At 44.3% G+C, this 16,039-nt stretch overlaps 1 protein-coding gene across 7 annotated transcripts in view; it reads left to right on the top strand.

The window, feature by feature from the left end:
* The window catches only part of grip2b (glutamate receptor interacting protein 2b), a 410,662-nt gene extending 402,170 nt beyond the window's left edge, over positions 1-8,492 (top strand). For all 7 annotated transcript variants that reach the window (XM_078414400.1, XM_078414394.1, XM_078414393.1 and 4 more), the window contains 2 exons: positions 2,251-2,397; positions 5,643-8,492. In XM_078414400.1, the coding sequence (XP_078270526.1) occupies positions 2,251-2,397; positions 5,643-5,846 (351 nt within the window). In that variant the 3' untranslated portion in view covers positions 5,847-8,492. The remainder of the gene's footprint in view (positions 1-2,250; positions 2,398-5,642) is intronic.
* The last annotated feature ends 7,547 nt before the right edge of the window (positions 8,493-16,039 follow it).

The following is a 16,039-nucleotide window of genomic DNA, read 5'->3' as shown; positions in this document are numbered from 1 at the left end:
TTCAACCTAGGCCTGCATTTCCTGTCTATACTCTCGTACAATACACAGAATGAATGATACTGAATGAATGAATGAATAATACTTTATTATCACATGTGACAGGTCACAGTGAAATTCTTTGTTTTGCTTGCCAAACACAAAGTATCCAAAGAGTTACCACATATAGAGTGCCGACAAAGTTACAAAGTGTTCACTATAGTCCCAATGGTCCCTCTTCATTCTCAGAGGCCCCCCATGCTGACTCCTTCTTTGTTCTCTCAACAGCGGCCCCACACAGGGTCCCTCCTTGTTCTCGGCACCCACCCCCCCCACCCCCACTCCAAGTCGCTCCTTGTTCTCTTGGCGGCGTGTCCTCGGCCGACCTCCGGCACCCACCGTGGGCCCATCTGATGTTTCAAGTCAGGACCCTACTTCAGACTTCAGAAAAGACTAATGTTGGTCCCTTCTTCGTTCTCAGGCTCATCCCTCTGAATTGAATCTGACCTGCAAACACCCACTTGCACTAATCCTACACTAATCCCATTTGATTCTCTCCCATCAACTTTTCACATTCAAGAACATTCAAGAACAGCTTCCTCCCATCAACCATCAAGTTCTTGAAACACTGTGCACAACCCTACCTCAGTACTGAACCACTATGCACTTTGCATTATTATAGTTGCTCTCTATACATTTGCGTTTGCACTTTCATTGTCTATTTTGGAAGTCTAACAGGGATCGGACCTACACAGGACTCTGGAGAATGTTGTAGACCAGAGACATCTAGGAGTGCCGGTGGATAGTTCATTGAAAGTGACATCATAGGTAGATATGAGGGTTTAAAAGGCTTTCAGCACATTGGCCTTCAACAGTCAGAGTATTGAGTTTAGAAGTTGGGAGGTCATGATGCAGTTATGTAAGATTCAAGATTCAAGATTCAAGATAGCTTTATTGTCATCCAAATTGGACGAAATTCAGTCACCCACAGTCCAACAACAAAAGCATCAAAATAGGCATTAAAATTACACAACCCCCAAAACACACAAAAGAAACATCCATCACAGTGAGTCTCCTCCAGTCCTCTCCTCACTGTGATGGAAGGCCACAATGTCTTTCCCTTCTCCTGCTGTCCTCTCCCGCGGTCAGGTTGTTGTGGTTGCAGGCCGCGCCGGACGGTCCGCAGCGGCCCGAGCCTAAGGCGAGTCGCAGCCGCTCCCGCAGCCATATAAGATGTGGTGAGGCCATATTTAGAGTATTTTTGGTCAGATTTGGTCACCATGTTACAGGAAAATTGTTGTCCAGCTAGAAAGGATGCAGAGGAGATTAACCAGGATGTTGCCAGGACTCGAGGGCCTAACCTAAAGGGAGAGCTTGAGCAGACCAGGGCTTTATTCCTTGGAGCGCCGGAGGATGAGGGGCAATCTTATAGAGGTGTACAAAATCATGAGAGGAATAAATCGGGTAAACACACAGTCTTTTGCCCAGAGAATGGGAATTGAGAACCAGAGGACATGGGTTTAAGGTGAGGGGGAAAGATTTAATAGTAACCTGAGTGGTAACCGTTTTACACAAAAGGTGTTGGGTGTATGGGATGAACTGCCGGAGGTAGTTGTGGCAGGAGCTATCGCAACATTTAAGAAACATTTAGACAGGAACATGGATAGGACAGGTTTACAGGGATATGAGCCAGATGCAGGGAGGTGGGACTAGTGTAGATGGGGCATGTTGGTTGGTGTGGGCAAGTTGGGCTGAAGGGCCTGTTTCCAAACTATATGACACTATCACGTGAAGTTACTTAGAATAACTGACACTTTACTGTATATTTGTTGCAGTTGCTATTACATTTAATTTAGGTAATGAAGCAGATAAGAATTTCATTATTCTGGTTCTTATCCGGTGCATATGACAAGTAAACACTCTTGACTCTTGAACTTCCCCCAAATTCTACACACGAGGTATAATTCATAGCAGCCAATTAATCAACCAGTCCCCACATCTTTGAGATGTGGTAGGAAACTGGAGGATCTGGGGATCCCAGGTAGTAACAGGAACATGCAAACTCCACACAGACAGCGCCCGAGGTCAGGATCAAACCCAGGTCACCGGCGCTGTGTGACATTGGCTTTACCCGATATGCCACTGTGCCACCTGTAACCTCCATATTTTAATGTTAAAAAAATAGTTCATAACTGTTATATGCCATTTACTATTGTAATTTGGTTTGAATTTTTAAAAAGAAACCTTTGTTAAGAAGCAACATTCTTTTCTCAGATTACGATCCATAAACAATCCAAGAGTGAAGAGTTTGGTTTCAGTATTTCGGACGGCTTCTTAGAAAAAGGGGTTTACGTGAACTTAATACGGCCGGGTGGGCCAGCTGATGGCAGTGGGCTCCTGCCCCATGACCGGATCGTGCAGGTAAGAGGGAAGTTATATTTGTTCCTTGTGACCTTTGCATCACCTTGAGAGCCCGGTACAGATTGCCCATCCCTAGTTGCCCCAGTAACGGTGGTGCTAAGCTGCTCTCCTGAACTACAATGCTCCTACCACTGAAGATGCTCCCATCGTGTTCTTGCAGAAGGAGTTCCAGGATTTAGACACAACAACAAAGAAGAATTGGGATGTGAAGTTGGTGTGGGACTTGGAGAGAACCTGTGTGTGGTGGCGCTTTGTCGACCAGAAACGTCCCCTGTCCATTTTCTCCAGGGATGTTGCCTGACCTGCTGAGTTACTCCATCATTTTGTGTCCTTTTCTCTTTTCGTGGTAATGTTCCATGCATCTACAGGGCCTTGTCTTTCTTGGTGGTAGAGCTCACGAGTTGTGAGAGGTGATGTGAACTTACATTTATGCAGACTTTGTAATAATAAAGTGCTTGTGTAGTCGGAAACATTGCTGCCAATTTGCAAGCAATGAGATCTTGCTCCAGATCCAGATCATGCAGTTCCAGCGGTGTAGAGATCTAAGTGTGGCTCACAACAGGTTGGGTAAAGTTGGCAAAGAAAAGGTGTTCCTGTAGTCCAATGGAGCAGGACCGGAGACTCTGCGTCCAGGTTTGCAACACAGCTTATAATGATATCTAACTTGCTACAGGGATGGATGGGAGATGAACAATGGTTTCAGAAAGACATTAGATTGTCACTTGAGGAAAATAAAGCTGTGATAGACCACTGGAAAGAGTCAATGGTTGCTCCACAGAGCGCTGGCATACAGTATATGAATCCAATGGCTTCTTGCCTCCAGAGAGAACTGCACTGCTTGGGGGCAGGGAGTGATCATTTACCCTCTGAGCATGTTCTGCCATTCATTATGATGATGGCTGTTCTACCCCTCATCTGTAACCATTGGTTTCATTCATATCTCTGGTCTCAGACTGAAGGTTCCCATTGAGTCCAGCCTCTGCAGCCCTGATGTGAAGAGTGGATCGATCTGACCTTAAACAGCCCAACTATAATGCTAATCTAATTCTCCCTTATGGACATAACCATTGAAAAGAATGGCATTTTATTCTCTGTCCTTTCAGATCCTTTAATCATCCTAAACACTTCAGTTCGATCGCCCTCTAAACTTGAGCCAATGTATTCAACTGGTCCTCGCAATTTAACCATTTTATATTTGCCATGCAATCCCTGACAAGAAACTTAGAGTTCTGAAGGTTTCATCTGAAAGACATTGACCACACAGCCACACGATGTAAGCCCCCAGGGAGTGTCAGCCTGGATTATGGTCCAGTGTAGTGAATGGGCCACAGGCGATGTCCGAGTTGCCATGGGGAAACCAATCTCAGACGAACTCCTCTTTCCTGGAGATAGACACAAAACGCTGGTGTCATTCAGCGAGTCAGGCAGCATCTCTGGAGAGAAGGATAGGTGACATTTCGGGTCAAGACCCTTCTTCAGACTCACCTCTCTCCTGGGTGGTCTGCTGCTAGTGTCGACTTGCGTTACATCAGCTGGTAACGTTTCGGGATGAACCAGATTTAAAAAGCACACTGGAAGGAATGTTACAGTTACCCCAACCCCTTACAGTTGAGCAAAACATGCTGGTGCTTTAGCTCATTTGGGGAGGGAGGGAATAGCAAAGATGAGTGGGAACAAAGGAAATAATTTCCCTAGATTAGTCCTGAGGATGATGGCAAGTTGAAAAGATGGTGCCAGAAACGTGACGACTCTTGTGTACTGCCAAAGTGAGGTCTGCTGTATGATTTTACCGGGTTGCGTGCAAAACAAAGTATTTCACTGTATCATTGAATTGAATCATTGAAGCTCGGGATTTATTGCTTGTCCCTGGTTTCCCTTGGGAAGGTAGAAGTGGGTTTTCTCACCAAACCACTTCAGTCTCTTAACTCCCACGACAAAGCAGATAGGAAGTCCAAAGGTCTTAAGCCTGCAACAGTGTTCAAATCAGGATGTTGCACGAGCAATGATGGTGGTGTTCCCATGGTGTTGTTGTTCTTACACTTTCCTCTGTGATCGTGATCAGTCAGGAGATGCTGTCACAGGAGGCCTAGCAAGTGCAACCTAGGGCTACCTGATGTTAAGTGAAGTGTATGGAGTATTAACTGCAACAGAAGGAAAACATTGTCCCAGATGGTAAAAGAGACTTCAGATAACTCACAGGGTACAATGGGCAAGTATTTGTAGTAGACTGAGATACATCACTCTGGAGAGGAAGCAGGGCTAAGGGATAAATGTTGGACACACAACAGTGATGGCACTCCAGTAATTACCAGGTACAGGTTTGCTTTACTGAATATAATAGCAACATTTGTGAATGAGAATTTTCGTGTTTTGTATTGATGAGCTGCTTTGTTTCAGTCAGAGTGGAATAGTTGAGGAGTGTGAGACTGCTGGCAAAATAGATAGAAAGAAGATATGCCAACAACAAGAGGTCAGCAACAGAACCAGAGAAACAATCATATTCTCACAGAGCATGTTGTTAGCTAATACTCTCTAATCCAGATTAATGCCCTGATTAGAGGGTATTATCAAAAAAGAAAGGTTGGACACATGTGCTGTTTTCTCTAGAATGCTGGAGGTTGAGGGGAGTCCTGTTAGAATATAAAATAATGAGAGGCATGAGGGTAGCCAGAACCTTTTTATCAGGGTGGAAATATTAAACAGTAGTGGACATAGCTTTAAATTAAGAGGGGAAAAGTTTAGAGGCAATGTACAGGGCAAGTTCTTTACAGAAGGTGTTGGGTGCCTGGAACACGCTACCAGAGATGGTGGTGGAGGCAAATATGATAGTGGCGGTTAAGAGACTATTGGATAGGCACATGGATATGCACCCATGTGTAGGCAGATGAGATTATTTTATCTTGGCATCATGTTGGGCACAGATATTGTGGGCCAAAAGGCCTGTTCCTGTTCTGTACTTTCCATGTTAGGAACTGCCTAAAATGGTGGTGGTAGCAGATACGATGATTTTTAGAAAGTAACTGGATAAATGTGGGAATAGAAAGATGTTTGTAAGGATAGTAATGGGGGAAGTGGGGAACAGCAGGCAGCTCTTTCATAGGGCAGATGGAGATGTGGTGGGACAAACATTGATCGCAGTTTGCCCTAGTGCCACCTCGTGGCTTTGGAAAGGCTTGGCCGGAGGACTGGGAGTGGGGTGTGAGGGAGAAGCTAGCCCAGTGAGGTCTGCTGTGCTTCTGCCACAGGTGAACCAGATCCAGACCGGGGACTTTGACAGCTGCCTGATGGCGCCGCTCATCTCGGAGTGCGGAGAGCGGCTGGACCTGGTGGTCAGCCGCAACCCCCTGGCCATGACCTCGCGCAGCAGGTCGGAGGACAGCGAGGGGTCGCGGGAGTCCCGGCGGCTACTGCAGCGCAAGGAGATCAGGAAGAACACGCGGACACTGTGAGCGGGAGCAGCACAGCCACACCCTCCCCTGCGGACGGGCAATTTCCAATGGTGCTACTCTCCCTTCCGATCGCCGTGTACTTGACCACTGTCACGTAGCGCTCCCTAATCCCAACAACAGACGAGGAACGGCTCCGTGCGGGAAGAGTGGAGCCTCTCCAACAGAGACCACCACCATCGCTGAGGACGACCAACCATCCCGGGGTTAAAGTCTCCAGTGTAGCTGGGAGCTCAGTCCGTGAGGCACGTACGCACACGTTTACTAGTTGGCAAAATATCAGAGGTGAGGAAGAAGCTTATTTGACTGGATGTGGTGATGGAGGCAAAAGGTTTTCCCGCAAGTCCTCTGTGTCCAACTGTGGAGTGGCACGAGCTCTCTCCTCTCCTGTATCTGCAATAGGTTGCTAATAATAGAAAGGTTTTACTTTAGTTATTTTATTCCAAGATATCTTTCTCTCCTTAGCCGCTGACTGTTTAACTAAGCAATGGCTGGATATTTAAGTACATCAGCAACCAACGGATCAGAATGTGGGTCTGGGTCACCAGGTTAGGGCCTGTTGTCAGTGTGCTGGGAGGGTGGTAACAGAGTACTGACTGCAACTGAACCGGTAGTTAATGTCCTTAGTTGGGGATTGTTAAAGCTGCTGACCTGGCATCCCCTTGGAGGCCAGTAATGTTCTGAAAGGGGTCAAAGCCATACCCGACCCAATATCTCTTCCGCTTATTCACAGAGATAGGTGAGAAATCTCGCCCTTCCCAGATCCTGCAGGATTAGCAGGGAATCACTCATCAGAAGGGAGGTAGGAGAACATCACAAGAGACAATCTGAATGGGAGCTCCCTTTGGACTGAATGAAGTTGAAGCACAATTAATGCACTCAGAGAGGCCAAGCTTCACACTGTGAGGCTGATGTGCTGGGTTTGTTTGTGTGTTCTTACATGTTAAATTATGCATTGTTTGTGTCAAAGATGTCAAGATTTGTTTTTAAAAATATATATAAATTGCACTTCTATAGCAAGTTGAAAGCCATTAAGAACTAGAATCATCTCGACCTTATCGTTTAGTGGTGGAAGGCTGGCACTTGGTATTGCTCAGATAGTCGGGTTGGTGGATGTCAGGTTGGTCCGCTGTCCTGGACTGCCTTTCTCTCTCGCTCGCCCAAAGCTAGTATGTCTTGCTTGCGTCCCAGGTTCCATGCTATGGGGCCATTGCCCAGTCCCAGCTTGGTGCCTGTTAAATCCTCACACCACTAGAGATTGTTGGAGAGGTCGTGGGATAAAAGGGGGTATCCACTAAATAATGATTAGAATCCCTTCTCATAAGTTCATAAGTTCAAGCAATGGGAGCAGAATTAGGTCATTCAGCCCATCGTCTACTCCGCCATTCAATCATGGCTGATCTATCTTTCCCTCTCAACCCCATTCTCCTGCCTTCTCCCCATAACCCCTGACACCTGTACGAATCAAGAATCTTGCTCTCCTGCAAAATAATTATAGCCCTTCTTCCATGAGCCATTATCAAACTAAATGATCAAAATTTGGCAAGTCGAATGTGAATTGATTCTTGGGTCAGTGATTTAGAACAATATTGTCCTCACTCAAAGATGACTATCCATTCACTTTGCATATCTTGAACATTTTCTCAACCTTCTCATTTAAAACTGGTGCGAATAAATTTCTTCTTGCAGAGAGGAGTGAATCTTTGGAATCTACCCTAGAGAGTTGTGGGTGTTTTGAGGTGTTTAAAGATGAGGATGATATATTTGAAAGATCAGCAAAGTGAAGATTAGGTGGAACTGGCACAAGGGGAGCAGAGACATGAAGTAGATTAGTCATGGTAATAGTGAATATGGGGATGGGCATGAAGGCCCGAGTGGCCTACTCCTGATCCTGTTGTGTACTCCATTGGAAGTGCTGCTACAGTTGACAGCACCCTGCTGGGAAAATCCATCCCACTTCACCTTCAGGCCATTCCCACACGATAGCACGGGTGAGCGGGGCTGTTAAGCCCACCGCAGTGGGATAGATCCCTCACTATTCCCTGTCACAGGCAAGAATCAGAAACCTTCGAAAAATAAAGTCTGGGCACAGAGAGAGGGAAAGGTTGTTCATCAGCGGCCACACTCCACCACTTACTCGCATCGTAGTCTTTCCCACTTGTTAGTCCAGTACAGATCAGCAGCCATTTTGTCACTGTGGTTTCAACAATGTCAAAGACTCTTTAATCAAAATGTCCTCTGGTACCATCTCTGCCTGATAACAGTGTGCCATACGATGTTGTTCAAAACCTAAGTTATTACCGGGGAAGAATTTAAAAAACTTCTTGATGTTAATCACCAATAATAATGACTGAAACTATTAAAAAGATTTAAAAGCCTTTAATATGTACCCTGCCCTGTCGAGGGCAACAGTACCTATTAATGCCTTTGGAACTGATGCATCCTTAAACTTGTATTTTTAAATGTGTAATACTGAATGGTTTATGCTGTATGCCCTCGATATTATTTTTCTATGAATTTTTCTTAATCGCTTGTAATAGCACAACGTGACAGACTTAAATCTTTTGGTCCCCAGTGGGATATATTGTTAATATATTTATGTATGAAAGGAATTGCAATGAAAAGGTTTTTGTATTGCAATAAAAAATGATGGAGGTTGTTGAGGATGTGGAGGTCTTTGTTCTGCACACATTATACCAGTTTCTATATCCATGGCCAACACAGGAAAAGAACGTCCCAAGTTTCCATGGCCAACTCATGTATAAAGACAATATGAAAATGGGTGGTAATGGTCATGAATGGGTTAGATCATTGCAATCTGGATAGTGATCACTACACAGGATAGTAATCACTGCACACGGGATAGGATCACCTCATACTGGATAGTGATCACCACACACTGGATAGTGAACGCTGCATGCAGGATAGGATCTCCTCATACTAGATAGTGATCAGCACACACTGGGTAGTGATCACCACACACTAGGTAGACATCGCCAGACACAGGGTTGCCATAAGCCATCGGAGCAGAATTAGGCCATTCGGCCATCGAGTTAACTTCGCCATTCAATCATGGTTGATCTGTCTTTCCCTCTCAACCCCATTCTCCTGCTTTCATCCACACACATTGTAGTGATCACCACACACAGGGTAGTGATCACCAATGACTCTAGCATCTCCCCAATGCCCTCCCACACCTAGTTCCATCTGCCCATCATCCCCCACGTCAGTTCATTTCAACTATCACCATCCCGCCTCTATTTCCCTTTTACGTTTACACTAGCTATTCCCCTATACACTCTCAGTCCTGATGCAAGGTCCTCATTCAATACAATGTCCCTTTGCCTCCACAGATGCTGCTCAATCCTATGAGTTCCTCGAGCAGCTCATTATTTTGCTTGATTCCAACATCTACAGTCTCCTGCCGTCACACACAGGGTAGTGACGACCAGCCGTAGGAGGAGCAGTCCGCAGGGCAAGAACCTGCTCTTTGTATTTTATAATAGGAACTCCTAACTACAGGAGGATATACTTCATCCAGTTAAGACAACTTATTATATGTCGGTTACTTTCCACTATTGTCTGGGGCAGTATTAATGGCACCACAGTGTCATAACTAGTAGAGCTACTGCCTCACATCTGCAGCAAGCTGGGCTCCATCCTGACCTTCAACAGTGTCGAGTTTGCATGCTCCCCAAGTGGGTTTCCCCCAGGTGCTCCAGTTGCCTCCCACATCCCAAAGATTACCAGGTGGGTGGGTTAATTGGCTGCGATAATTGCCACTGTGTGTAATTGAGTGGCAGGGGAATCAAAGGGGATGGGATGGTCAGGTAAGTTTGAATAGGTTACGAAAGAAGTGGAGGTATGGGATTGCTAGGAATGATCTAAGAGCTAGTATAGATTTGGTCTCTCTCCCTCTCTCCCTTGCTCCCTCGCGCTCTCGCTCTCTCTCCTCACCTTTGATTAATTTTGCCACTGATTTTTCTTGGGGCAATTTACAGTGACCAGTTAACCTCCCAGCTCACACGAGATGTGGGAGGAAATTGGAGCACCCAGAGGAAACTCACACAGTCACAGGGAGAATGTGCAAACTCGACATAGACAACATCTGAGGTCAGGATCGAACCAAGGTCACTGGGGCAATGAGGAAGCAGTACAGAACACAATAGTGGCTGCTTTGTTTCTCAGAATTTTTTTAAAATCTGTTAATTTGCACACAGTTGGTATAGCTGTGATCTTTCAGCCTTACTCATGATTGACAACTGCAGGGAGTTTGTAAAACATGTTGGTTGGATTCAAAACTCAGCCATCCTAACAGCTTGTTACTGATAAACGACACAAAATGCTGGAGTAACTCAGCGGGTCAGACAGCCTCTCTGGAGAACATAGATAGGTGATGTTTCCAATCAGGACTCTTCTTCAGAATGATTGTAGGGGGGGAATAAAACCACAAGAGAGAAGGGTCAAGACAAAGCCTAGTGGGTAACAGGTCGATACAGATGAGAAGGGTTTTTTGATAGGTAGATGGATAAATGCCAGAGATGAAAAGACCAAAGGTGAGAGACAAAAGGATTGAAGAGTTGCAAATTGTGAAACTAGAAGAAGGAATGTAGGTGGAAGGGAAGAAATCTGCTAATCCAGGGGGGAAGGGGGGGTTATATAAGGGAAGAAAGGAGAGGGGGAGGGTGATGTAGTTACCTAAAATTGAAGAATTCAATTCTCATACAGTTGGGCTGTAAGCTACTGGAGTGGAAAATGAGGTGTTGTTCCTCCAGTTTGTGTGTGGCATCACTCTGACAAGGGAGGAGTCCAGGGCAATGAGTCAGTAACCAGGCACTGAAGACCTCAGACCCACAGAAGAACCCAAGGCGGGGAGGTCATTGAAACATTGTAGGGGTGGGCAAAGCAGAATCCACAGTTGCTGCTGGAAATAGGTAAGACTAAAATCTCTATAAAAGGAGCAGAGGAAAAGGCAGAAAGGCCGTGGGTAGGTGAAATAAAACCAGAATATGTTAGAAATACTCAGCAGGTCAGACAGCATCTGTGGGAAAGAAGCGGAAGTGATGTGTCCAGTAAATGACCTTTCATTAGAACTTAGAAAAGTAAGAAATCAAATACATTTTGAGATATAAGAAGGTAATGGTGGGGCAGGGGGGATTGGAAGAGCCTGAAGAGAACGTCTGTGCCACAATGAAGTCCGGGGAAACTGAATATGGGTGACGCAAGGTGCTGGACGGGAAAGAGGGGTGAGGGCTTGTAAATCACAGCTCTCCGAAGGAGGTATAAATATTGGGAAAAAAATGTTTAGTGTTCAGCTCCTATGGATAATCTGTTTCTTTCTCTGCAAATGTTACCTGAGTATTTCCAGCATTTTTGTTTTTATTTACAAAAGTCCTTTATCCCAGAGTAGAAATGTCAAATACTGGAAGACACAGCTTTTGCGTGAGAGATAGGAAACTTAAAGGAGATATATGAGGTGAGGTTTTTAACGCGGTGAGTAGAGGGAACACGCTGCCAGGGGAGGTGGTAGAAGTAGATATAATAGCAACATTTAAGAAGCATTTGGGCAGATGCATGAATGGGTGGGGAATAGAGGGATGTGGGTCACATACAGGCAGACGTTACTCAGATTGGTTGCATGGTGAACACTGACATGGTGGGCCTAAGGGCCTGTTCCTGTTGTATATATTCCATATTTCAGGTTTGCAACATCTGCAGGATTTTGTTCCCTGTGGATAGCCGCAAGGGTAAAACACACGCCTGTGGGAAAACCGGATAACTGGGAACGAAAGGAGAGACAAATGGATGATGGAGGATGATTGTGGCACAGAATGGGCGAAACTTAGGATGGGTGACTGAGCCCATTTGAAGTGCTCATTTCAACATTTGAAACCCATTTGAAACTGCTCTTTACAATTCCACAATTCCATAATTCAAGAATATTAAATCAAAATTAGATTTTAAACCTGGACTTAACTCATTGTTCTCAGGGGGATGTAAGTGATCTTGTGCCCTTTACAAACAGACTACTCACTTCAGATCTCATCCCAAGATTTTGCACCACAGTCAGTCTCCTCACCAACGTCCCCAAGGGACGATGTGCTAAATAGTCATTTTCAGTTATCAACATCATGGGAATGGTTTCCGGGGGCAGAACACAACTGAAGCTGCACTCTACATTCAAAATCGCTGGTTAGGGATGAACGTCAAGATACTGCCCTATATTTGATTTGTGATCAGTACCAAGAACTAAATCCAGCTCAGTTGTTTAGCATTGAGAGACCTCGAACAGGCTGCCGGGTTATAAATGAAACTTTCATCAGCAACTCCGCAGGTGCTTTTCAAATTGCACAGGGTAGAATAACGCCTCCGTGCAGTCACATCAAATAGCTACGGGCTGGAAACCTCCTATTAATAATCAACACCATAACTCAACTAAACAAAGACCAGCACCGCGGTTGGTAGAGAGTAAATTATATGTAAGGCAGAGCCTGAAATATAAACTGAAAATCTTGGAATTCGTAAAACATTTATAGTGCAGAAGGAGGCCATTTGGTCTGTTGTGTTTGTGCTGGAATGGGATCCAGTTAAATTGGGCTGTGGTAAGAGTTCTGACAATTCAAGTGACTTTGAAAATCGATAGCGCTTTAACATGATGCAGGGGTGGGAGGCATAGAACACAAAAAAGTACATTCAAAAGTGGGCATTTGGGGAACATATAGCAGAGGAGGTCATCAAGAAACATAAAGCGATTAACAATGATTATACAATATTAATGGTCAAGCTGATGCCATGGAAAATTGGTGATGTAAAAAAGTGCCCTTCAGGTTGGATGGAATAGAGGGGCTGCGAGTATATAGTCTGATCAAAATTAAAGAAATTAGTGTCTGTAAAATGAATGTGTAATATTCTGCTTGTACACAGACTGATCAAAAATGTGTTCAGTGTGTCTGTATGGATTGAACTGAATGTGGCATATGGTGACTGTACAGGTTGCAGAGAGTGGTGGCTTCAGCCTTGTTCATCACAGGCACATCCCTTCCCACCATCAAATGTATCTAAATCAGGCGCTGCCTCAAGAAGACAGCAACTATCATCAAGGATCCCCATCACCTGGGCCGTGATCTCTTCCTCACTGCCACTGTTGGACAGTCGGTACAGAAGACTGAATCACCAGGTTCAGGAACAGCTACTTTCCTACAACCATCAGGTTCTTAAACTGATCTGCACAGACGTAATCCTACCTCAACGACAGAACACCTTGTACTACTGTGGACATTTTCTAATAATGTAATTATTCAATGTCTTATTTTTGCACAGTTTTTCTTTTCACTATTGTAGAATGTCTGTATAATTGATGTATGTGTGTTGTCCGTCTATGTGCTCGTGCTGCTGTAGCAAGCAAGATTTTCATTATACTTATACTTTATCATTCTAACTATACCTTGTGCATTTCACAATAAACTCGACTTGACTTGAATTGACTGAGTAACAGTGAATAGGAAAGAAAACTGCAGATGCTGAAGAAGGGTCTCGACCCGAAAGGTCACCCATTCCTTCTCTCCAGAGATGCTGCCTGACCCGCTGAGTTACTCCAGCATTTTGTGTCTACCTTTGAGTAACATTGAATGTTGCACTGAAGTTTGGATAAAGTGACTGTATAGGCTGAATGATATTAAAGTGTAACCATACAGTCTGAACTGAAAGTAGGACAGCGTGAGACGGTGTTTTTTTATTCTCTCAGAATATTTTGAAGCTTTGGAATTCTTGTGGACAGAGCTTGCTCGAGGGGCCGAGTGGCCTATTTATGCTGCTAATCGTCACACTCCTTATGGTCAATATGACTGTGCAGGTTGAACAGATTGTGCCACGCTGTGACTATACAGGCTTGCCTAAGTGTGGGATTATGTGACTGCACTGGGTGAAGTGAATGTGGAACAGAATGAAGGTACTGGGTTGAACTGAATGAGTGACAGTGAATCTATACCAATGTGGGTCTGTGACAGTGTTTGCAGGACTGGTTGAACTGAACATGAAACAAGACGACTGCCTGCAAAGAGCTAAAAAGGGAGAATTCAGGAGGTTTGACCAAACGCTTCCCAAATAAGTCGATTTTCAACTGGATCCAAAGTGGAGCTAGTAACCACCAAGGCACTTTGTGAAAAATACTAAACAACTTCAATAAGATCAATAATTGGGAATTGAACATCGGTATCGATCAATGTAAGCTTATGCACTTTGTTGGGAGGAATATGGAGGCCAAGGCTTTGCAGGTTCTTTCGAGTTCACTGCTGGTCAGTGAGGCAAGTAACTCGGATAGAACTTCTAGCCAAACAGGGTTATGTTTCTATTTCTCGAACCTGCAGTAAAACTCGTTCAGGTCGTTGGTCAGCTTACGATTGTCCAAGGAGCGTGGGGTTTTCCTCTTGTACCTGGTGATTTCTTGCAACCTTTCCAAACTGAAGAAGAGTCATTAGCTGAGTGTGTCAAAAGACACAGCGCATAATAACATAGAAGACACAGTCAATACATACAATTTAGTTTAGTTTAGTTTATCGTCACATGTACCGAGGTATAGTGAAAATCTTTTTGTTGCGTGCTATCCAGTCAGAGGTAAGACAATATATGATTACAATTAAGCTGTCCACTGTGTACAGATACAGGATAAAGGGGATAATGTTTACTGCAAGATAAAGTCCAGTAAAGTCCGAGGGTCTTCAATGAGGTAGATGGTAGCTCAGGCTGCTCTCTAGTTGGTGATGGGATGGGTCAGTTGCCTCATAACAGCTGGGAGGAAACTGTCCCTGAATCTGGAGGTGTGCGTTTTCACACTTCTGTACCTTTTGCCTGATGGAAGAGGGGAGAAGAGGGAGTGACTGGGATGAGACTTGTCTTTGATTATGTTGGTGGCCTTGCCGAGCCAGTGTGACATGCAGATGGAATCAATGGAAGGGAGGTTGGCTTGCGTGATGGTCTGGGCTGCGTCCACAATTCTCTGCAATTTCTTGCGGTCTTGGATGAAGCTGTTCCCAAACCATGCTGTGATGTATCCCGATAAAAGGCTTTCCACAGCACATCTGTATAACGTGGAAGGCAACTCACACTTTGTATCACTACAATCATATAATTATTATTACTTATTAAAAAAACAATTTGTACAGATTATGTCAGCTACTTTCTTACAGTACACTGCACCAGCAAACCTTTAACTCTGAATTTTTCACAATTTTTCCTTGAATAAGTAACAAATCCATAACAATAACTATTTATATATGCAAAATTATTTTGTCCATATCTACTTAACTACAATAATAAATATACAAACCACTAATTAGTCATAGCAATTTAAAATCAAATAAGTATAAATCCACTCAATTTTGTTTCATATGACAAAAATACAATTGAACGAGATTGAACAATCCAATACCTGCCCCTGATACTGATAAATCTAATGAATGGTTTTACCAATATGGAGCACCTGTGACAAATCTCACAGCCTGTAATGAGAAATTGCTTTCATTATCTCCTTCTTTTCAGGCGGTCCCTCGGGATCGAGGACAATCTGTTTTCAATCCTGTTTTGTTGGTCCTGAGGTGACTGCTGAGAGCAATATGGTTCTTACAAATTCTCCTGCAGAGACCTGAGGCAGCTGGGTGGACAAGACGTTTGTGTGCTCACAGTGCATGGACTCAAGGTTTTCATCGCATGCATGGTCCTTTGTGAGACGTTACCAGAGCCAGAGGAAATGTTACAAGTAACATTTCTGTCCTCCTTGTCATCCCTTCCTATGACTGATTCAGAGTGTCAGTCTTGGACTCTAGTGTTGGGCATGTGAAGAACGTGCCCTGCTCAGCATTGTCAACTCAGTGTATCCAAGGCCTTGATGTGGAGAGGTTGGCTTGGGAGATGAAGCCAACATTGCTTTGCTTACTCTTCCAGTGAATTTAGTGGATTTTATAGCGACAGCATTGGTTCATTTCATAAGTTCCAAAAGCAGAATTTGGCCATTTAGCCAATCAAGCCTATTCTGCCATTCAATCATGGCTGATCTATCTTTTCCTCTCAACCCCATTCTCCTGCCTTCGACTCATAACCCCTGGCACCCTTACTATTCAAAAATCTCTCAATCTCTATCTTAAATATATCCATTAATTTGGCCTTCACAGCCGTCTGTGGCAATGAATTCCATAGATTCA

The sequence above is a fragment of the Rhinoraja longicauda genome, chromosome 17, assembly GCF_053455715.1.
Source record: "Rhinoraja longicauda isolate Sanriku21f chromosome 17, sRhiLon1.1, whole genome shotgun sequence".
Classification (NCBI taxonomy): Eukaryota; Metazoa; Chordata; class Chondrichthyes; order Rajiformes; family Arhynchobatidae; genus Rhinoraja; species Rhinoraja longicauda.
Note: the sequence above shows the minus strand (reverse complement) of the source record. Positions and strands in the feature narration are given on the sequence as shown.